Here is a 23135-nt window from a genome sequence, read left to right on the forward strand (position 1 = left end):
CTCTGCCCCACCCGTAGCTAGGCTACTGACTGTGACTGTTCAGAGCAGAAGACGCTACAGTGGTCGAACGGGGAGAAGTAAGTATTGCAAGTACTGGGGCCCTCAGTAAGCGAGATGGCGGGCCCTCACGAGCACAGGCATCAGGCCCCTTAGTGTACCGGTGTCCCCAGTGGTGAGTGGATGCCGCCTGACTTCAGCACAGAGACTCTTTCAGGGTTTTTGTTAGATACAAGCCAAATATTGAAGACAGGAACCAAGGAAACCTGTATTACTCTCCTAGTACGGGGCCCCTACACAATATAGTGTTTCCACAGTGCCTCCAGCCCCAATTTTATTTTATTTTATTCTGTTTTTCATGTAATATATAGAAGCCAAAGCAAAAATGTTAAAAATATCCAGAGAAAAATAAACACTGTACACGGAGACATTGGCATCAGATATCTCCTGTCTTGGTTCTTAAGGTACCTTCGCATGAAGCGAAGCTGCAGCGATAGCGACAACGATGCCAATCGCTGCAGCGTCGCTGTTTGATCGCTGGAGAGCTGTCACACAGACCGCTCTCCAGTGACCAACGATGCCGAGGTCCCCGGGTAACCAGGGTAAACATCGGGTTGCTAAGCGCAGGGCCGCGCTTAGTAACCCGATGTTTACCCTGGTTACCAGCGTAAAATGTAAAAAAAACAAACAGCGTCTGCTTCCTGCACTGACTGAGCGCCGGCAGTAGCAGGGCACAGCGGTGACGTCACCGCTGTGCTGTACTTTCACTTTCACTTTGCGGCACTCAGTCAGTGTGGGAAGCGGACGGCGGGGGACGCGAATGTAAGTATGTACTGTTTGTTTTTTTTACATTTTACACTGGTAACCAGGGTAAACATCTGGTTACTATGCGCGGCCCTGCGCTTAGTAACCCGATGTTTACCCTGGTTACCAGTGTAAAATATCGCTGGTATCGTTGCTTTTGCTGTCAAACACAACGATACACGGCGATCGGACGACCAAATAAAGTTCTGAACTTTATTCAGCGACCAGCGACATCACAGCAGGATCCTGATCGCTGCTGCATGTCAAACTAAACAATATCGCTAGCCAGGACGCTGCAACGTCACGGATCGCTAGCGATATCGTTTAGTGTGAAGGTACCTTTACAAACAATCTCTTATAAAAGCCTCAAACTTCTGTGTGTGAATCAGAGCTGAGATCTAACGTGATAGAAGATTACAGTGCGGGGAAGACGGGAAACCTTCATATACTGTAGACGGCCGGTGGTGATGGAGTCAGTGACCGACTCTGGCCACATATGTCTCTAGAGCCGTAGTAGAAGATGAAGATGTCGTCCTCATTATGAAGTAGTTATTTCTCCTGTCACGTGTAATGAATATCTCCTGCAGTATTACTAATGCCGATTCCAGGGTCGGTAAATGAGACGAGAATTAGCTTTATGGAAGATGAGTCTATGAGGAACGTATTCAGCTGCCAACTCCGAGGAGGAAACTGCTTGTTGTCTGTGGCCTAAATATATAGGTTTTATTAGTAGATGTCAAGAAGAAAACTAAATACTGTAGAATAATAAATCTCATATGTTTCCCTTATTATCTCCAGTAATTGTATTATTACACAGGATTGTTATGATGTTACATCGGCTCATATTCATGTCATTCAGGTCTCTACAATATCGGATCCTCTCAGTGAAGATCTTCTATATAAGAGAATTTCCCTGATTTACCCATTAAGCATGGATATGGACAGAGACAAGATGGCGGAGAGGATAATACACCTCACCCTAGAGATCCTCTTCCGTCTTACTGGAGAGGTGAGAGATTCTGATGACGTCACATTACATCATTCTTATCTATGGGAATAACAGATGGACAGAACTGGAGAGGTGAGGACTCTGGAAATGTCTGTAGTGAGATTTATTAATGTGTCTTTCCATAATCAGGATTACATACTAGTGAAAACGACCTCTAGTGATCGCTGTCAGGACCCTGTGTCTGAGGGATGGGGAAGACCCCTGAGCCCAATCATGGGGCCTCCACCTCACCCCCTGATACATGAGAACATCAATGACCAGAAGATCCTAGAACTCATCTACAAGATGATTGAGCTGCTGACTGGAGAGGTGACACTGCTGGGAATGCTGGGACATTATACAGTAACGCTATGAAGGGATTGGGGGTGACGGTGTCATTGTATGTGTCAGGTTCCTATAAGGTGTCAGGATGTCGCCGTCTATTTCTCCATGGAGGAGTGGGAGTATTTAGAAGAACACAAAGATCTGTACAAGGACGTCATGATGGAGGTTCCCCAGCCCCTCACATCACCAGGTAATACACAGGACTAAATACACACGGCCTATAATTATCTGTATGTATAGAATGTATTCAGTCCCTGTATGTGTTTCCTCCAGATCTATCCAGTAAGAAGACAACACCAGAGAGATGTCCCCGTCCTCTTCCACAGGACTGTAACCAAGAAGATCCCAATGTTCCTCAGGATCATCAGGTAGATGGAGAGAAGGTGTCAGGAGATCTCCCCTGTGTCTTGTGCTCAGTCTTGCTTTTGTCTCCAGTATTAATGTTTTATACTTGTGTAATGAGAACGGTGGAGATGGCAGGATTAGAGCTGATCATAGATGTGACTTCTCCATCTGTCTGTGACTTTTACAATATTTGTTTCAGGGTGAAGATCTGACCCATATTGATACTACAGAGACATATGTTTGGGGTGATGAGTGGTGTAAAGAGGAGATTCCTACATATGACTACCCAGGTGAGTAGTGACCACTAAATGCAGAGAAGTCACAGATTCTTCTCAGTCCCCGGCTGTGGCTGCTTTATCAGTGGTGTAGTGCGGCCATATCACAATCGTGTGATCACCATTTTTTCACTCGAACACAACATTTCCTTTCACCCAAAATTGATCAAATGATTTTGGGCATTGAAAGCCCTTCTATGGAGCATACAACCTGCAGGACCCTCCTTTGTAAATAAGAAATCAATGACTGTTACCTGTCCAGATCCGTAAACTGCAAAGTGAAATGACAGCAAACGTAGAATGTGCTAACAAGTTAGAAAATCTTTCAAATTAACTTTTCTAATCGACCTCTAAAATAGAGATGAGCGAATATGTTCGAAAAATGATCGCCAAACATAAATTCGACACGAATATGGCACATTCGGATTCGTTATTGGGAGAAGAAGCAAATTTTTATAAAATTGGAAAAAATCAGTAAGATATGTTAAACAGTGTCTGAAAATATTTGCGTTGCCACTAAATATCTTGATAAGTTTGACTAGGATAGTGGTGATGTATCATGAGCAGCGTGGGGCACGTGTTTGATGAGGGGAGTGGGTGAGGAGAGCTCAGAGGAGCGGTGTGCTTGTAAATTGTATTTTTCTTTATGTGAGCACATTGCAGATAGCCAATCAGGGCACAGGAAACGCCCACAATGTCCTGACACAATGTCTTGTGTCATTGGCTTCTGAAATCACATGTCCTTCTCTATATAAAGAGGTGACATCTTGTTTTAGTGCCATTTTGTCACTAGCACAGCGCAGAGAGGACGTTCCTGATGCTGGGCCTAAGAGCTGATAGAAACAAGCACCTAGCTATCTAGCTAAAAATCTAAGTCAGATAGTTTAGATGGCTAATGTCCTGTGTGGATGTGAAATCGACCTTCCAGCAGATTTTTTTTGTACCATTTCTGAATTCCACAGACAAAAACAGCAGGGCACATTTAACCCTCAACTGGCGAGGTGGGGTTTTTGTCACACAACTAGTGATGTGGGGGATTTCTAAATAAGAGATATTTTTACAGAAAATGCAAAGATCACGTTTGTTTTAATCGTTGTCTTATTGGCGATTGATTACACATGAGTATAACAAATTTTTGACACCCACAAGTATCGGAAAATGTAATACAGTACTTTTATAAAAATAAATAAGTTTTAAAAATTTGAAAATGTGCAAAAAAGAATTACATGAGTGGTGATGTGGGGTACAGCAAGGCCAAAACAGCACTTAGCGACAGCTAGCTCTGTTATGCGTGGCCAGAAGAGAGAGGCCTTGACGACATCCTGTTGACAAGGAAATGGATGGAAGCTAGTGAGACACGTATTCTCATACCAGCATTTTTCAATGAATGGCAGCCGAATACAAATTCCCTGGGGTGTGGCAAACCCCACTTCACCAGTTGAGGGTTAATAGAAGTGTGTTGTGCACTGCTTCTATTGTGCTCCGTGCACAAGTAGACCTTTCTAAATCTTATAATTTCAGTTGCTAAACGTGATACAGCACGCAATATTCCTGTAATTTAGTGGCGGTGAAATTGTTCTGTGATTTGACTTGTTGCACAGAAAAAAAACATTTTTGGCAGTTGCTAACTTGATTCAGCATGCCATATCTCATCTTGTCATTTAGTGGTGGTGAAATTCATCTTTCTGCACAGCTGTTGCAGAGTAAACATTTTTTTTTTTTTTGTTTAACGTGATACAGCCCGCCATATCCCACCTTGTCATTTAATGGCGGTGAAATTCAGCTGTGTGCAGGGCTTATGCAAAGGTAAAAAAAAACATTTTTTTCAGTTACTAAATTTGATGCAGACCACTATATCCTACTTTCATACAGTGGCGGTGAAATTGTTCTATGATTTGACCTGTTGCACAGTAAAAAAAAGAATTGCAGTCCCTAACGTGATTCAGCATGCCACATCGCACTTTGTCATTCAGTGGCGGTGAAATGGTTCCATGTGCAGAGATGTTGCACAGTAAAAGAAATATTTTTTGCAGTTGCTAACGTGATTCAGCACGTCATGTCCCACCTTGTCATTTAGTGGTGGTAAAATTCAGCTGTGTGCAAGAATCATGCAGAGTAAAAAAATTATTTTTTTTTCTGTGACAAACATGATACAGCAGGCTAGATCTGAGTTTGAAATTGTTTTGGGCATATATTCTATTGTATAAAGGCCTCATCCACAGTAAAAGAAAATACTTTCTTCTGTTAGTAATGTCATACAGCAGGCCAGATGTCAGTTTGAAATTTGTGGGTGCTGATATTGTTCTTCATACTGGGGTATACATGATTAAAATTGAAATTGGTTTTCTCACTATCATGCTACTTAAAGCTGGTTACATTTCCTCGTTTTATTCTTTGGTGCACATATTGCTCAGTCCATACAGGTATACACATGATAAAATATAAGTTTGTTCTGTTACTACCATGCTCCAAAGTTTGGCCACATCTGAAGTTGTAATTCTTTGTGCTCAGATTCTTCTGTATCCAAACCTCGTCCACAGTAAAAATATTTTTTCTTCTGTAACTACCGCGCTACATAAAGCAGGCCACATTTTATCTTTTAATTATTTTGGGCCCCTATTGTGCTCCACCCAGAAGTCCACATTTCACAATATAAATTCTTTGTGCTAATAGCGTGGTCTTTAACACTCGGAGCTTTTCTCGGTTTTGCGTTTTAGTTTTTCGCTCCCCTTCTTCCCAGAGCCATAACTTTTTTTTTTCTGGAAATATGGCCATGTAGGGCTTGCGTTTTGCTAGACAAGTTGTACTTTTGAACAACACCATTGGTTTTGCCATGTCGTGTACTAGAAAACGGGGAAAAAAGTGCAGTGAAATTGCAAAGAAAGTGCAATCCCACACATGTTTTTGTTATGCTTTTTACTAAGTTCACTAAATGCTAAAAATTACCTGCCATTATGATTCTCCAGGTCATTCCGAGTTCATAGACACCAAACATGTCTATGTTCTTGCATATCTATGTGGTGAAAAAAATTCCAAACTTTAAGAAAAAAATTGTGCCATTTTCCGATAATCATAGTGTCTCCATTTTTTGTGATCTCGGGTTGGGTGAGGGCTTATTTTTTGCTCAGCGAACTGACGTTTTTATTGATACCATTTTGGTGCAGATACAATCTTTTGATCACCTGTTATTGCAGTTTAATGCAATGTTGCGCCGACCAAAATAACGTAATTTTGGTGTTTTTACTTTTTTTTCTCTCTATGCCATTTAGCGATCAGGTTATTCGTTTTCTTTTTTTTAATTGATCGGGTGATTTTGAACCCGGCGATACCAAATATGTGTATGTTTGATTTTTTTTTTTTATTGTTTTATTTTGAAAGCGGGGTGATTTGAATCCTCCTCGGACAGTGATATAGGGGGGCGAACATGTTTCCCAACTTTTGATGTAGAAAGACTGGTCAAAGCAGTCCGGTCTACAATGGGCCTTAAGGAAGAGAAAACACCTAGGTCATTAGAGGATGTCATGTTCGGTGGGTTGGAGGAAAAAAGGAAACACACATTCCCTGCAATGCAAAAATAAAGGCATTGATTGATAAAGAATGGAAAAGGCCTGAGAGAATTATTATTATTATTATTATTTATTTATATAGCACCATTAATTCCATGGTGCTGTACATGAGAAGGGGTTACATACAGGTTACAGATATCACTTACAGTAAACAAACTAACAATGACAGACTGATACAGAGGGGCGAGGACCCTGCCCTTGCGGGCTTACATTCTACAGGATTATGGGGAAGGAGACAGTAGGTTGGGGGTTGCAGGAGCTCCGCTGTTGGTGAGGCGGTAGCTTCAGTAGTGATGAGGAGGCAGCGGGGTCAGTGCAGGCTGTAGGCTTTCCTGAAGAGATGAGTTTTCAGGTTCCATCTGAAGGATCCGACTGTGGTTGATAGTCGGACGTGTTGGGGCAGAGAGTTCCAGAGGATGGGGGATATTCGGGAGAAGTCTTGGAGGCGATTGGATGAGGAGCGAATAAGTGTGGAGGAGAGAAGGAGGTCTTGGGAGGACCGGAGATTACGTGAGGGAAGATATCGGGAGATTAGTTCAGAGATATATGGAGGAGACAGGTTATGGATGGCTTTGTAGGTCAGTATTAGTAATTTGAACTGGATATGCTGAGGGAATGGGAGCCAGTGAAGAGATTTGCAGAGGGGGGAAGCGGAGGAGAGAGAAGAGAAGAGAGAATGAGTACTTTACCTTTTTCATCAAAAAGGAGGTACCCGTTTGAGGAGAATGACTCCGAAGCTTGATGAAAAATCCCTAAAACCGATGGTGCCGTGGCTAGATCCTTAAAAAAAATCATCCCTACGTTTAGAGGACTCGGGCGTCTTTTAGAGGACTAAAAGACTCTCTAGATAAAAAGGCAGACGGCTTTTTAAGACACGTCTGGGAAGCGACGGCAGGGGGATTAAAACCAGCAATAGCTGGAACATGTACGGTCCGTGCTCTCATGATCTGACTACAGCAGATAAAGGATCAGCTGAGAGATAAAGTGCCAAGAGACGATATCCTAGCAAATATGACCTTAGTGCATGGAGCAGCAGCTTTCTTAGCAGATTCCTCAACGGATTCTGCAAGATTAACAGCCAGAGCAGCGGGCTTGTCCAATGCAGCAAGACGAGCCCAGTGGCTCAAAGGGTGTTGAGAGATTTACCATCTAAACATAGACTGTGCTCCATCCGGTGTGATGGTCAATTCCTTTTTGGTAAAAAATTTGAAGAAATTTTTGGATCAAGCAGGGGATAGAAATATAGTAACATAGTAACATAGTAACATAGTTAGTAAGGCCGAAAAAAGACATTTGTCCATCCAGTTCAGCCTATATTCCTATATTCCATCATAATAAATCCCCAGATCTATATCCTTCTACAGAACCTAATAATTGTATGATACAATATTGTTCTGCTCCAGGAAGACATCCAGGCCTCTCTTGAACCCCTCGACTGAGTTCGCCATCACCACCTCCTCAGGCAAGCAATTCCAGATTCTCACTGCCCTAACAGTAAAGAATCCTCTTCTATGTTGGTGGAAAAACCTTCTCTCCTCCAGACGCAAAGAATGCCCCCTTGTGCCCGTCACCTTCCTTGGTATAAACAGATCCTCAGCGAGATATTTGTATTGTCCCCTTATATACTTATACATGGTTATTAGATCGCCCCTCAGTCGTCTTTTTTCTAGACTAAATAATCCTAATTTTGCTAATCTATCTGGGTATTGTAGTTCTCCCATCCCCTTTATTAACTTTGTTGCCCTCCTTTGTACTCTCTCTAGTTCCATTATATCCTTCCTGAGCACCGGTGCCCAAAACTGGACACAGTACTCCATGTGCGGTCTAACTAGGGATTTGTACAGAGGCAGTATAATGCTCTCATCATGTGTATCCAGACCTCTTTTAATGCACCCCAGAATCCTGTTTGCCTTGGCAGCTGCTGCCTGGCACTGGCTGCTCCAGGTAAGTTTATCATTAACTAGGATCCCCAAGTCCTTCTCCCTGTCAGATTTACCCAGTGGTTTCCCGTTCAGTGTGTAATGGTGATATTGATTCCTTCTCCCCATGTGTATAACCTTACATTTATCATTGTTAAACCTCATCTGCCACCTTTCTGCCCAAGTTTCCAACTTATCCAGATCCATCTGTAGCAGAATACTATCTTCTCTTGTATTAACTGCTTTACATAGTTTTGTATCATCTGCAAATATCAATATTTTACTGTGTAAACCTTCTACCAGATCATTAATGAATATGTTGAAGAGAACAGGTCCCAATACCGACCCCTGCGGTCCCCACTGGTCACAGCGACCCAGTTAGAGACTATACCATTTATAACCACCCTCTGCTTTCTATCACTAAGCCAGTTACTAACCCATTTACACACATTTTCCCCCAGACCAAGCATTCTCATTTTGTGTACCAACCTCTTGTGCGGCACGGTATCAAACGCTTTGGAAAAATCGAGATATACCACGTCCAATGACTCACCGTGGTCCAGCCTATAGCTTACCTCTTCATAAAAACTGATTAGATTGGTTTGACAGGAGCGATTTCTCATAAACCCATGCTGATATGGAGTTAAACAGTTATTCTCTGATAATCCAGAATAACATCCTTCAGAAACCCTTCAAATATTTTACCAACAGTAGAGGTTAGACTTACTGGCCTATAATTTCCAGGTTCACTTTTAGAGCCCTTTTTGAATATTGGCACCACATTTGCTATGCGCCAGTCCTGCGGAACAGACCCCGTCGCTATAGAGTCCCTAAAAATAAGAAATAATGGTTTATCTATTACATTACTTAGTTCTCTTAGTACTCGTGGGTGTATGCCATCCGGACCCGGAGATTTATCTATTTTAATCTTATTTAGCCGGTTTCGCACCTCTTCTTGGGTTAGATTGGTGACCCTTAATATAGGGTTTTCATTGTTTCTTGGGATTTCACCTAGCATTTCATTTTCCACCGTGAATACTGTGGAGAAGAAGGTGTTTAATATGTTAGCCTTTTCCTCGTCATCTACAACCATTCTTTCCTCACTATTTTTTAAGGGGCCTACATTTTCAGTTTTTATTCTTTTACTATTGATATAGTTGAAGAACAGTTTGGGATTAGTCTTGCTCTCCTTAGCAATGTGCTTCTCTGTTTCCTTTTTGGCAGCTTTAATTAGTTTTTTAGATAAAGTATTTTTCTCCCTATAGTTTTTTAGAGCTTCAATGGTGCCATCCTGCTTTAGTAGTGCAAATGCTTTCTTTTTACTGTTAATTGCCTGTCTTACTTCTTTGTTTAGCCACATTGGGTTTTTCCTATTTCTAGTCCTTTTATTCCCACAAGGTATAAACCGCTTACAGTGCCTATTTAGGATGTTCTTAAACATTTTCCATTTATTATCTGTTTTCTTATTTCTGAGGATATTGTCCCAGTCTACCAGATTAAGGGCATCTCTAAGCTGGTCAAACTTTGCCTTCCTAAAGTTCAGTGTTTTTGTGACTCCCTGACAAGTCCCCCTAGTGAAAGACAGGTGAAACTGTACAATATTGTGGTCGCTATTTCCTAGATGCCCGACCACCTGCAGATTTGTTATTCTGTCAGGTCTATTAGATAGTATTAGGTCTAAAAGTGCTGCTCCTCTGGTTGGATTCTGCACCAATTGTGAAAGATAATTTTTCTTGGTTATTAGCAGAAACCTGTTGCCTTTATGGGTTTCACAGGTTTCTGTTTCCCAGTTAATATCCGGGTAGTTAAAGTCCCCCATAACCAGGACCTCATTATGGGTTGCAGCTTCATCTATCTGCTTTAGAAGTAGACTTTCCATGATTTCTGTTATATTTGGGGGTTTGTAACAGACCCCAATGAGAATTTTGTTACCATTTTTCCCTCCATGAATTTCGACCCATATGGACTCGACATCCTCATTCCCTTCGCTAATATCCTCCCTAAAGTGGACTTTAGACAAGACTTTACATAGAGACAAACCCCTCCTCCTCTCCGATTTTTACGATCCTTTCTAAACAGACTGTAACCCTGTCTAAACAGACTGTAACCCTGTATAGGCTTTCTCCGTTTTCCTGTAGAGTCGAAAAAGCCTTCCTTTGGGAGGAGAAGATTTAATAGAGGTCATCCCCCAGGAAATAGGAGAAATTGGGACTTTAAAGAAAAAAGAGGGTCAGGCTACATGTTCAGGGTATGTGCACACGTTCAGGTTTTTTCGCCTTTTTTTCGCAATAAAAACGCTATAAAAACTCATTAAAAATGCATACATTATGCATCCTATCATTTAGAATGCATTCTGCATGTTTGTGCACATGGTGCGTTTTTTTTCCACGAAAAAAACGCATCGCGGTAAAAAAAGCAGCATGTTCATTAATTTTGCGGATTTTCCGCGTTTTTCCTGCAATTTAATGCATTGGGAAAAAAATGCACGAAAAACGCGTCAAAAACGCAAAAAAAAACGCATGCGGATTTCTGGCAGAAATGTCCGGTTTTTGTCAGGAAAATTTCTGCAAGAAATCCTGACGTGTGCACATACCGTCAAAGGGTCCTCTACATCATCAAAAAAATCTCCCCAATGACAGCAGATCGGAGGTAGGGGGAAGGCTCTCTCTCTTCCTCCCTGCCTGGGTAAACATCTCCCCCAGTTTGTGGGTATTAAACATAATCAAAGACGGTTTAAAAATAAAATTCATCTGTCCACCCAGGCAAAACTTTATAATGACACCCTGAAGGAAGTCCCAGCAGGAAAAATCGGCTCTGGAGACTGAGGTCTTTGGACTTGTTCCGAAACAAGTTCTACAGGAAGTCCCGATTCAGGAGGAAGGAAGGGGATTTTACCCCCCCTCTTTTTGATACAAAAACCGGATTGTTCCTGGAGAACCATAGTCAACCTGAAGAAGCTCAATCAGTCGGTAGAGTATTGCTACTTCAAGATGGAGTCAATCAACACGACCACAAAAATCTTGTTCCAACACTGCTTCATGGCAGTGATAGACTTAAAAGATGCCTATTACTATATCCCAATCCATTGGGAGTATCGGAAGTACCTCAGGGTAGCGCTTTATGTCCAAGGTCAGGTCAAACATTACAAGTATACAGCCCTTCTGTTTAGCCTGTCTACAGCTCCAAGGGTCTTCACTAGTGATGAGCGAACACTAAAATGTTCGGGTGCTCGTTGTTCGAGTCGAACATCTCCCGATGTTCGAGTGTTCGTTTCGAATAACGAACCCCATTGTAGTCAATGGGAGACTCGAACATTTTTCAGCAGGACCAAAGCTCTGCACAGGGAAGGTCGCCTAAAAACCTGGGAAGCTCAGAAAATGATGGAAACAACACTGGAATGGACAGGAAACAGCAGGGGCAGCATGCATAGTTGCCTCTGAGGCTGCCCAAATGCACCATTACGCCAAATTATGGCCAACAGCTTTGTGGTGACAGAGTGACCCACTTTGATGAGGTAGCAGGTGAAACACACCGAAATTGAGCCTGACACAGCATGGCAGCTATGGGCACGGCATGCGGAGGCAGCATCAGGCCGGAGAGCGGCACAGTGACGGACCCTTGAGGAGGCGGCAGCAGCATCATTCCTTACACATTGAGGCCACAGAGTGGCACAATTACATAGTTTGGAGGTAGCGAAGACCCAGCATGTGGAGGCGTCAGCACGGAGAGTGGCACGGTGACGGACCCTTGAGGAGGCGGCAGCAGCATCATTCCTTACACATTGAGGCCACAGAGTGGCACAATTACATAGTTTGGAGGTAGCGAAGACCCAGCATGTGGAGGCGTCAGCAGCGTCAGCACGGAGAGTGGCACGGTGACGGACCCTTGAGGAGGCGGCAGCAGCATCATTCCTTACACATTGAGGCCACAGAGTGGCACAATTACATAGTTTGGAGGTAGCGAAGACCCAGCATGTGGAGGCGTCAGCAGCGTCAGCACGGAGAGTGGCACGGTGACATGACAGACTTCAGTTTGAGCTGCTTTAACACGGTGGCGAGTGGAAATCTGTAGAAATCCATGCTTTATTCATCTTGATAAGCGTCAGCCTGTCAGCGCTGTCAGTTGACAGGCGTGTACGCTTATCGGTGATGATGCCACCAGCTGCACTGAAGACCCGCTCTGACAACACGCTAGCGGCAGGGCAAGCCAGCACCTCCAAGGCGTACAGTGCCAGTTCTGGCCACGTGTCCAGCTTTGAAACCCAGTAGTTGTATGGAGCAGAGTGATCATGCAGGACGTTGGTATGGTCACCTAGGTAGTCCTTCACCATCTTTCTGTAAATCTCGCCTCTACTCTGTCTAGACTGTGGATTGGTGGCATACTCTTGCATGGGTGACATAAAACTGGCAAAGGCCTTGGAGATTGATCCTCTGCCAGCGCTTGACAAGCTGCCTGCTCCCCTCCTCTCCCTCGCTTGTTGGCCCTCAGAACCACGTCCTCTGCCGCTAGCGGTGTCAGATGGGAAGGCTATTTTCAGCTTGTGCACCAGGGCCAGTTGGTATTGATGCAGTCTCATACTCCTTTCCTCTATAGGAATTAGAGTGGAAAAGTTGTGCTTGTACCGGGGGTCCAAGAGGGTGAACACCCAGTAATCGCTGGTGGAAAATATTTTTCTCACGCGAGGGTCACGGGAAAGGCAGCCTAACATGAAGTCAGCCATGTGCGCCAGAGTCCCAACACGTAAGAATTCCCCCTCCGCAACAGGCCGACTCTCCATTTCCTCCTCCTCCTCCTCCTCCAACTCCTCCTCCTCAGCCCAAACACGCTGAACTGAGAAGAGGGAATGGGTACCCTCTTCAGTCTCGCCCACAGTCTCCTCCTCTTCATCCTCATCTTCCTCCTCCCCCTCCTCAGTTACACTCTGAGAAACAGACTGGCTGGTGTTCTGGCTCTCAGTCAACTCTTCTTCCCCCATCTCCTGTGACAATCGATGCGCCTCAGACTTCATGCTGAGCAATGATTTTTTCAGCAGACAAAGCAGCGGGATGGTGACGCTGATTATGGCGTCATCCCCGCTGACCATCAGTGTTGACTCGTCAAAGTGGCTTAACACCTTACATATATCAGACATCCACGTCCACTCCTCATTGTAGATTTGAGGAAGCTGACTAACTTGACTACCGGTTCTGGTGGAAGTGGTCATCTGACAGTCTACAATGGCTCTGCGCTGCTGGTAAACCCTGTTTAACATGTGTAGGGTGGAATTCCATCTCGTTGGCACGTCGCACAACAGTCGGTGAGCTGGCAGTTGTAAGCGCCGTTGCACTGCCCTCAGGGTGGCAGCATCAGTGGTGGATTTGCGGAAATGGGCACAGATGCGTCTCACCTTGGTGAGCAAATCTGACAGATTGGGGTAGGTCTTGAGGAACCGCTGAACCACCAGATTGAACACGTGGGCAAGGCATGGAACGTGTGTGAGTCTGCCCAGTTGCAGAGCCGCCACCAGATTACGCCCATTGTCACACACGACCATGCCTGCTTTCAGGTTCAGCGGCGCCAGCCAAAGATCCGTCTGAGCCGTCATGCCCTGTAACAGCTCCTGGGCAGTGTGCCTCTTGTCACCTAAGCTCAGCAGTTTTAGCACCGCCTGCTGGCGCTTGCCCACTGCGGTCCTGCTGCGACTGCAGCTGCCGACTGAAGGTGGCGTGTCCACGGATGGAAATTTACAAGTGGTGTTTGTGGAGGAGGAGGAGGAGGAGGAGGAGGAGGGGGGAGAAGTATAGTAATCCTGGGAAACAGTCACCGAGGTAGGCCCCGCAATCCTGGGTGTGGGCAACACATGAGCTGACCCCGGTTCAGACTCTGTCCCAGCCTCAACCAAATTAATCCAATGTGCCGTCAGGGAGATATAGTGTCCCTGCCCCCCAGCACTGGTCCATGTGTCCGTGGTTAAGTGGACCTTTTCTGTAACCGCGTTGGTCAGGGCACGGTTGATGTTCTGAGACACGTGCTGGTGTAGTGCTGGGACGGCACATCGAGAAAAATAGTGGCGGCTTGGGACGGAGTAGCGAGGGGCAGCCACCGCCATCAGGTTGCGGAATGCCTCCGTCTCCACCAGCCTGTAGGGCAGCATCTCCAAACTCAGGAGTTTGGAGACGTGGACATTTAAGGCCTGTGCATGTGGGTGGGTGGAGGCATATTTGCGCTTGCGCTCAAATGTTTCATGCAAAGACAGCTGAACACTGCGCTGGGACACATTGGTGGATTGTGGGGGGGATGGTGAAGGTGCAGGGGTGGTTGCATGGCGGGAGTCGCTGGTGCCGGGCTCCTGGGCTGGGGAGTTACTGGCAGAGCCAGCATGTGACACAGGGGAAGGAGCAGCGGTGCGACCAGAAGGAGGTGAACGGCCTTGATTCCAATGAGTTGGGTGTTTAGCACTCATATGCCTGCGCATGCTGGTAGTGCTTAGGTTGCTAGTGGTGGCTCCCCTACTGAGCTTGGTGTGGCACAGGTTGCACAACACAGTCCGTCGGTCCTCCTCACTTTCTTTAAAGAAGCTCCAGACTTTAGAACACCGAGGCCTCGACCAAACTGGTTCACTTGTTGAACCTCTGTCTGATGAAATTACTCTGGCCCTGCCTCTCCCTCTGGTCGCACGTCTACCTCTTGCAACGTTTTCTGATGTTACACTTGCCTCCCCCTCCGAAGCACTCTCTTGACTAGGCCTAACAACCCAGCTGGGGTCAGTCACCTCATCATCCACCGGCTCCTCCTCCTCCCATTCATCAGCCTGCTCCCCCCTGGGAATTACTGCACTGACAAGCACCTCACTGTCTGACACCCGTGTCTCATCCTCAGACACCTCTCCACAGACTATTTGTAAATCCCCACTTTCATCACCCACAGACTGGGAAAGCTCTCTATTTTGGGCATCGGGACAGACCCACTGGTCAGGTTGCTGCTCAGCAGTGCTTTGTGAATCTAGGAAGGGTTGGGAAAACAGTTCCTGGGAGTATGCAGGATTTGAATCACTAATTTCCAAGGAGGGGCCAGGCTGGGCGGGAGGAGGTTGAGCTGAAAGATCCTGAGGTCCACTCCCTTGGCTAGCGTTGGTGGACTGCGTGGAAGACTGGGCGGTGGATAAACTACTGGATGCATTATCCGCTATCCAGTTGATCACCTGTTCGCACTGCTGGGGATCCAATAGGGGTGTGCCACATGACACTGTAAATTGGGACAGGAAGCTAGAAAAGGGTACTCTGCGGCGTTCCAGTGCTCCATCAGAAGCAGGTACTGTGTCACCCTGCCCAGGACTACGGCCTCTGCCTGCAACCTCACTTTGACGCCCACGACCACGTCCTCGTCCCTTACCCCTGGGGTTCACCATTGTAAAGGTTATGCTAGAAAAGCTAGTTATGAAGGTGAAATACACTCTATTTGTCCAAACAGAGGATATATTGCGTGTTGCAAAAAGGACTATTCGTATTCGGTAAAGAGCGTATTTTATGCAACCAAACCTTGGTTTACAGCAAACTGATGTGTATCAGTAACAGATATAAAACTGTGTTTTATATTTGTGGTATTTCTTCAGATCAAATACCCCTTCTTTATGTAACTATTAGATATGGCGTGCACAAAACTGGCCAGGCCTAGTCACTAAATACAGAGCGTATTTTTGAACCACAAAACTTGGGTACCAGTAACAGATATAAAACTGTGTTTATATTTGTGGTATTTCTTCACATCAAATACCCTTTATTTCTTTAACTATTAGATATGGCGTGCACAAATCTGGCAACAGGCCTAGTCACTAAATACAGAGCGTATTTTTGAACCACAAAACTTGGGTACCAGTAACAGATATAAAACTGTGTTTATATTTGTGGTATTTCTTCACATCAAATACCCTTTATTTCTTTAACTATTAGATATGGCGTGCTATAAAAATGCAATTTTTATCTAATGCGGTTTTTTGGACACACAAAACCTTGGATTAGAATGTAGGGTATTCTATACTATATATATATACTATATACTATATATGTGGCAGAATTGCGTATTCTGTACACTGCGCTTATGTGTACGCTAAACAAATATTTTTGGGCCAGGTGTGGTATATCTGTATCACTCAAAAATGCATTTTTATATCTTATGCGGTTTTATTTTTAGGCCGCAAATATTTCCTTTTTTAATTTATTAATTATTGTTATTAATAATTAATATTATTATTATTAAATGAGGTGACAGCGTGTGCTGTACCACTCTACGGAGTCTGAGGCACTACAAGTCCCAGACAGCAGCACAAATGAGGTTACAGCGTGTGCTGGAGTCTGAGGCACTACAAGTCCCAGACAGCAGCACAAATGAGGTTACAGACAGCGTGTGCTGGAGGCTAAATGGAGTCTGAGGAACATCCAGCAGCCGATATTCTAATAGTGCGGCGTTCGCCCAAAATGGCGGACGCCGCACTATAAAGCCCAGCCTAATGCACACACGATCCCTGCCTAATGCCTAATGCCTATAAAGATTGACTTGGAGACTGAGATTGAGACTTGGCACTGAGACAGTGAGTGCGCAGCTAAGATGGCGGCCGCTGCACTCCTGGTCCCAGCTGCCACACAGCTAGCCAGCAAATACAAGAGAGGACTAGTAGTAGTAAACGTAGATTAGCCCTGACAAGGGCTGTTGATTTCTGCACCCTGCCTGCCTGATTAATTCTGGTCTTTGTCCCTGCTCTAGTCCCTATCAATTCCCAGTCCCCCCAGCACGTCTGTCCCTATGCTCTTTCACACTGCAAATGGCTGAAAGCGCCGAACATAATGAAAGCAGTCTATTGGCTGGTCAGGTCACCTGATCTGGCCAGCCACTCACTGCTCTCGTCTTGTACATGTCCCTACGTCATGCTAGTAGCTTAGAAGGCTCACCTAACATGATTGGCTCCTTGAAAAACCGCCAAAAATGAGAAAAACAAAAACGAGATTTCACTCGAGTACCGCGAGATGTTCGGCCGAATACCGAACACCTTCGAACGCCCTAATGTCCGATCGAACACCAGGTTCGAGTGAACACGTTCGCTCATCACTAGTCTTCACCAAAGTAATGGCCAAAGTAATGTCATACCTTCGATCCCGGGACATAGTAATTGTTTCATACCTGGTCGACTTCCTTGCGGTAGGGAGGTCGGAGACGCACTGTACCCACCAAATAAGAGAAGTGACGTCAACTCTAATAGAGTTAGGATTGATAATAAATACCCCCAAATGAAGATTAGTGCCAGAAAAAGTGCAGTCCTTCCTAGGGTTAATACTGGACTCTGAGCGACAGCTCTGCCTCCTGCCAGAGAACAAGGTAATCAAGATAAGGAACTTGGCTCCTACTGCAATACAACAGCCAGCAATGACACTAAAGGTACCGTCACACTGAGCAACTTTCCAACGAGAACGACAGCGATCCGTGACGTTGCAGCGTCCTGGATAGCGATCTCGTTGTGTTTGACACGCAGCAGCGATCTGGATCCTGCTGTGATGTCCAGAACTTTATTTCGTCGCTGGATCACCCGCTATCATCGCTGGATCGATGTGTGTCACACCGATCCAGCGATGTGTTCGCTTGTAACAGGGTAAACATCGGGTTACTAAGCGCAGGGCCGCTTCCCGCACTGACTGTGAGCGCCGGCCGTAAAGTAAAAGCAGAGCACAGCGGTGACGTCACCGCTGTGCTGTGCTTTACGGCCGGCACTGACACAGTCAGTGCGGGAAGCTGATGGCGAGGGACGTGACAGACACCGGAATGTAAGTATGTAGTGTGTTTTTTTTTACATTTACAATGGTAACCAGGGTAAACATCGGGTTACTAAGTGTGGCCCTGCGCTTAGTAACCCGATGTTTACCCTGGTTACCCGGGGACTTCGGCATCGTTGGTCGCTGGAGAGCTGTCTGTGTGACAGCTCTCCAGCGACCACATAACGACTTACCAATGATCACGGCCAGGTCGTATCGCTGGTCGTGATCGTTGGTAAATCGTTTAGTGTAACGGTACCCTAAGAAACGTAATGTCCCTACTAGGCTCATTAACATCATGTATAATAGCTGTAGGGTGGGCACAGTTTCATCTGAGACAGCTGCAGTGGGAAGTTCTGTCGCGCAGAAATTATTGAAAGGACATTTTGAAGGAAAACTATATCTTTCCTTGGGCACAAGAGATTCCCTAATCTGGTGGACTGTGAAGGAGCATTTGACATTGGGAGTCCTGTGGCAAAAACCAGTCAAGGACATTATTACAATCGATGCAAGTGGTACAGGTTGGGGAGCACACCTGAGATTCCACTCAGTACAAGGAACCTGTAGAAAGGAGTCACGGTTCGAATGTGAAAGAACTGTGGGCAGTGGAAAAGGCCTTGAGACATTTTCTCCCCTTGCTTCGGGGCCGCCATACTCGAGTCATGTCGGACAATTGAGCAGTGGTGGCTTATATCATATTGCCTCTTATGCTCTGTAAACCAACTGAAGCGAGGGAGAGGTACCACCCTTTTATTTTCAGTAGGGTTCCTGTCCTGACTGGGCGGATCCCCTCTCTCAGGTGTGCTGTCGTGGGTTTCGGAAAAAAACGGCTACCGGTAAGTAACCTTGGTGTTTCTTGCTCAAGTTTGATCAGTAACTGGTGGATGAGTAACAGGTCTAGCCATGGTGCTCTGAGAGCTGTGCTAAATTCAGGCAACACAAATGAAGGAGACCCAACTTGGATACCAAACATTTCCAAAAATTATGGACAGATACCACTAAAAGTGGCATCAATTTCTTTTTATACCGTATTTTGTGGTGTATCAGACGCACCCCAAATTTTGAGGAGAAAAATAGGAAAAAAACCTTTTTTAATAAAATGTTGTTGCTTCTTACAATCCATGCCTCTTATTGCTTACCGGGGGTGGTAGATGCTGTGAAGCGGGGTCCCAGGGACGCTGCTGGCAGAGGCAGGAGTGGGGCAATGCTGCGGACCCCAGACTGGGAGAAAGGGGTGTTCGGATGTGCGACGCTGCGAGTGTTCAGTGGTGCAGGGATTCTGCCGACATTTTGTGAAAGCCCGGAGCCCCCTTACTTTCGTGGTTTACTTGTGGACTCTGGGAAAATGGCCGCTAGGGGTGGCGCATGTGCAATCTCATCTTCCGAGATCTTGGAGTTGAGATGTCCATCTGTGCATGTGCTGCCCCCGGCAGCCATTTCCCAGAGTCCACCGCAATGTAAACCATGGAAGTGCAGGGGTCCCGGGCTTTCCCAAAATATCAGCGGAGCCCCCACACCACCTATCACCCGCAGTGTTGCACCTCCAAACACCCCCTCATCCCAGCCTGCAGCATTGCACCACTCTTGCCTCATCGAGCAGCGACCCTGCTCCACCGTGGCCAGTCAGGTAGACTCGAATTATAAAATGCACCCCCATTTTCCCCAAATAATTTTTTGGGAAAAAAGTGCGTCTTATAATCCGAAAAATACGGTATTTATTTTTTTTACTCACTTATATTGCGTCAATAATTTCACAGCGCTTTACAGACATTAATGGCACTTTCCCCATTGGATCTCACAATCTAAATTTCTTATCAGTATGTCTTTGAAGTGTGGAAAGAGAAATGACTACCGGAGGAAACCCTCGCAAACATGGGGAGAACATACAAACTTCTTGCAGATGCTGTCCTTGGTAGGGTTGGAACACAGGACTCCAGCGCTGCAAGGCTGCTAATATTTTTGCATTGATGAGTCAATGTTCCCAGGGTTGGAAGCCTATCACTGTGATACACACACTGTGTGCATCACTGCTGTCTTTGGGAAACCCATTGTCAAGACTGTCAAGCATATTTTGATACTGCAGCATGGGCGCATCCCTTTCCGGGGGGGGGTAGCAATTGGCAAAATTTACTTTTGTATTGTGGATCGAACATACTGGCAACCTAATTGTCAGCACTATTTCGAATCCTAACAATATGGGCAAAAATCATGTTGCAGATAGTACTGCAAGAAAGCGCTTATGGGACTGTCTCTTTCATGAGGTCCAAGTCTATAGTCTGTTGGTAGCGGGATAGCACTTAAGCTTCATTAATCCATCCCCCTGGGCAACCACTGTCAACTGACAGAGCACTGACCACTGACAGAGAGTGAATAATTATCCTCTTCATTACCTAACTGTTGCGCATCCATCACCTCTTCCTCCTTGTCCTTCTCCATTTGTTTCTCCAATGGCAACCACCAGTGATACACCAGACTGGAACTTAGAGATATTGTTAACCATTCTTCATCCTCCTCTGCTTCCTCCTCTTCCCCCCGGGACCACCACCACCCCCTCCCACAGACTATTCATAGTGTGATCCAGCATGTAGATTACCGAAATAGTGATTCTGATGACTGCATCGGCAGCGCTAATCATCTTAGTAGCCATTTCAAAAATGTGCAGAAGGGTGCAGAGGTCCTTCATCTGTGCCAATCTGTAAGTGTGAATTGCACCATGTCCGTACTGCGTTGTGCCAGGCTATGCAAAATGTCATACTACACCAGGTCTTGGAGCTGATACCACAGTCGCTGCAACATGTGCAGAGTTGAATTCCACTGTGTTGTCACATTGCATATCAATCAGTTAACCGGTAGGCCGAAAGATCTTTATACCAACTTAAGAGGAATGCTGTAAGGGAGCACACAATGACAGTGGTTTCTGCAGCAGCGCATCCAGACTGGGACAGTGGTGGAGGAATTGCGGTACCATCAGTTGAACATGCGAGCCGTTCAAGGCACGTGTGTGTGGTTGCCCTCGCGTAGGGCCGCCACCAGGTTTGCACCATTATCGCACACGGCCTTCCCTGGCTCCAGGTTCAGTGGAGAAATCCAATGCTTAGCATGGATAGTTGTCCACAACTCTTGATTTGTATGACTGTGATCTCCAAGTCATATTCATTTAAACACTGCCTCATTGCATTGAGCCCTGGCTGCGCAGTACGGAGGTGGGGGGGATTCTTTCTGCAGTGTTGGAACGTGTGTCTCATTAAGGGAGAGGTTGAGGGTGTAGGTGGAGGCCCTAGAGGAGGTGGAGCAGGCAGAAGTACTGGAGGAAGTGTTAGAGGGCCTCCTCCTCACTCAAATTTCCCCTCTCCAGTCCATCCTTAATGCAGCAACCAGGGTCATCTATTTGGCTAATCGCTACCCAGAGGCTTACGCTCTGTGCCTGTCATTGCACTGGCTGCCCATACATTATAGGATCCAATTTAAACTGCTTGTTATCACCCACAAAGCTCTCCACAGAGCCGCACCCCCCCTTCTTCTCCCTCATTTCTGTTTTTTCAGCCTACCTGCTCGTTAGGCTCCGCAAGCGAATTTTGACTAACATCCACCCTAATCCGTACCTCACACTCCCATCTTCAAGACTTCTCACGTGTTGCACCAATCCTCTGGAATGTTCTACCCCAAGAAATTAGGACTAACCACAACTTACACAGTTTTAGGCGCTCCCTGTTTAGGGCGGCCTATCACTTTCCATAATTGAAGTCCTTATATACTTCTCAGAAAAATAAAGGGAACACTAAAATCCCACATCCTAGATATCACTGAAAGAAATATTCCAGTTGTAGGTTGATCCAACTTCAATGGAAATGCCTCAAGACAAGGAAATGATGCTCAGTAGTGTGTGTGGCCTCCACGTGCCTGTATGATCTCCCTACAATGCCTGGGCATGCTCCTGATGAGGTGGCGGATGGTCTCCTGAGGGATCTCCTCCCCGACCTGGGCTAAAGCATCCGCCAACCCCTGGACAGTCTGTAGTTAAACGTGATGTGACGTTGGTGGATGGTGCGAGACATGATGTCCCAGATGTGTTCAATCGGATTCAGGTCTGGGGAACGGGCGGGCCAGTCCATAGCTTCAATGTCTTCATCTTGCAGGAAATGCTGACACCCTCCAGCCACATGAGGTCTGGCATTGTCCTGCATTAGGAGGAACACGGGGCCAACCGCACCAGCATATGGTCTCACAAGGGGTCTGAGGATCTCCTCTCGGTTTCTAATGGCAGTCAGGCTACCTCTGGCAAGCACAGGGAGGGCTGTGCAGCCATCCAAAGAAATGCCACCCCACACCATTACTGACCCACTGCCAAACCGGTCATGCTGAAGGATGTTGCAGCCAGCAGATCGCTCTCCACGGCATCTCCAGACTCTGTCACGTGTATCACGTGCTCAGTGTGAACCTGCTTTCATCTGTGAAGAGCACAGGGTGCCAGTGTCGAATTTGCCAAGCGTCCTGCACGGTGTTGGGCTGTGAGCACAACCCCCATCTGTGGACGTCATCCTCATGGAGTCGGTTTCTAGCCTAAAAACACATCTGTTTAGGGTGGCCTATCATGTTCCCTAATCAAAATCCTTTTTACATAGATATATAGCCTATTCTCTACTTCTTTGTACATAATTCGCCATCAAACTCAAAAGCCTCATGCAGCCTTTATCTACCCCCCATTTCCTCGATGGCTGGACCATCATTGTAAATAACCACTTATACTTTGTCACCCCCACCTCATTGTAGATTGTAAGCTCTGAAGAGCAGGGTTTTCATTATGTTTGCTTTAATTGCTTGATTATCGTAAACTTTGTAACTTTTGACTGTTTTTTATATGAACTGCTGACTTGTAAAGCTCTGCGGAATATATGTATAAGGCTAAGTTCACACTGCGTTAGCAGCAGCCCATTCAGCACATACGCTAACAGGCTGCTGCTAGCGCAAGTGCCGGCGTTTGCATCCTGCTAGCGCAGACCGAGCTCTGCTAGCTCTATCTGCGCTAGCAGTGACGGACCCGGAAACACTGCAGCCCGCGTCTCAGGGTCCGTCACTCAATGACGGCACATCGCTAGCGCACGCCCATTGTGGGCGTG

General features: G+C 45.8%; 1 protein-coding gene across 2 annotated transcripts in view; it reads left to right on the forward strand.

Moving 5' to 3' along the window:
- LOC143768005 (uncharacterized) overlaps positions 1 to 23135 on the forward strand; it is a 48742-nt gene that overhangs the window by 14122 nt on the left and 11485 nt on the right. For both annotated transcript variants that reach the window (XM_077256625.1, XM_077256626.1), the window contains exons 2-6: positions 1661 to 1810; positions 1940 to 2119; positions 2201 to 2324; positions 2408 to 2502; positions 2679 to 2769. In XM_077256625.1, coding sequence (XP_077112740.1) covers positions 1661 to 1810; positions 1940 to 2119; positions 2201 to 2324; positions 2408 to 2502; positions 2679 to 2769 — 640 coding nt within the window. The remainder of the gene's footprint in view (positions 1 to 1660; positions 1811 to 1939; positions 2120 to 2200; positions 2325 to 2407; positions 2503 to 2678; positions 2770 to 23135) is intronic.

Source organism: Ranitomeya variabilis, chromosome 4 (assembly GCF_051348905.1).
Source record: "Ranitomeya variabilis isolate aRanVar5 chromosome 4, aRanVar5.hap1, whole genome shotgun sequence".
In the NCBI taxonomy this organism is placed as follows: Eukaryota; Metazoa; Chordata; class Amphibia; order Anura; family Dendrobatidae; genus Ranitomeya; species Ranitomeya variabilis.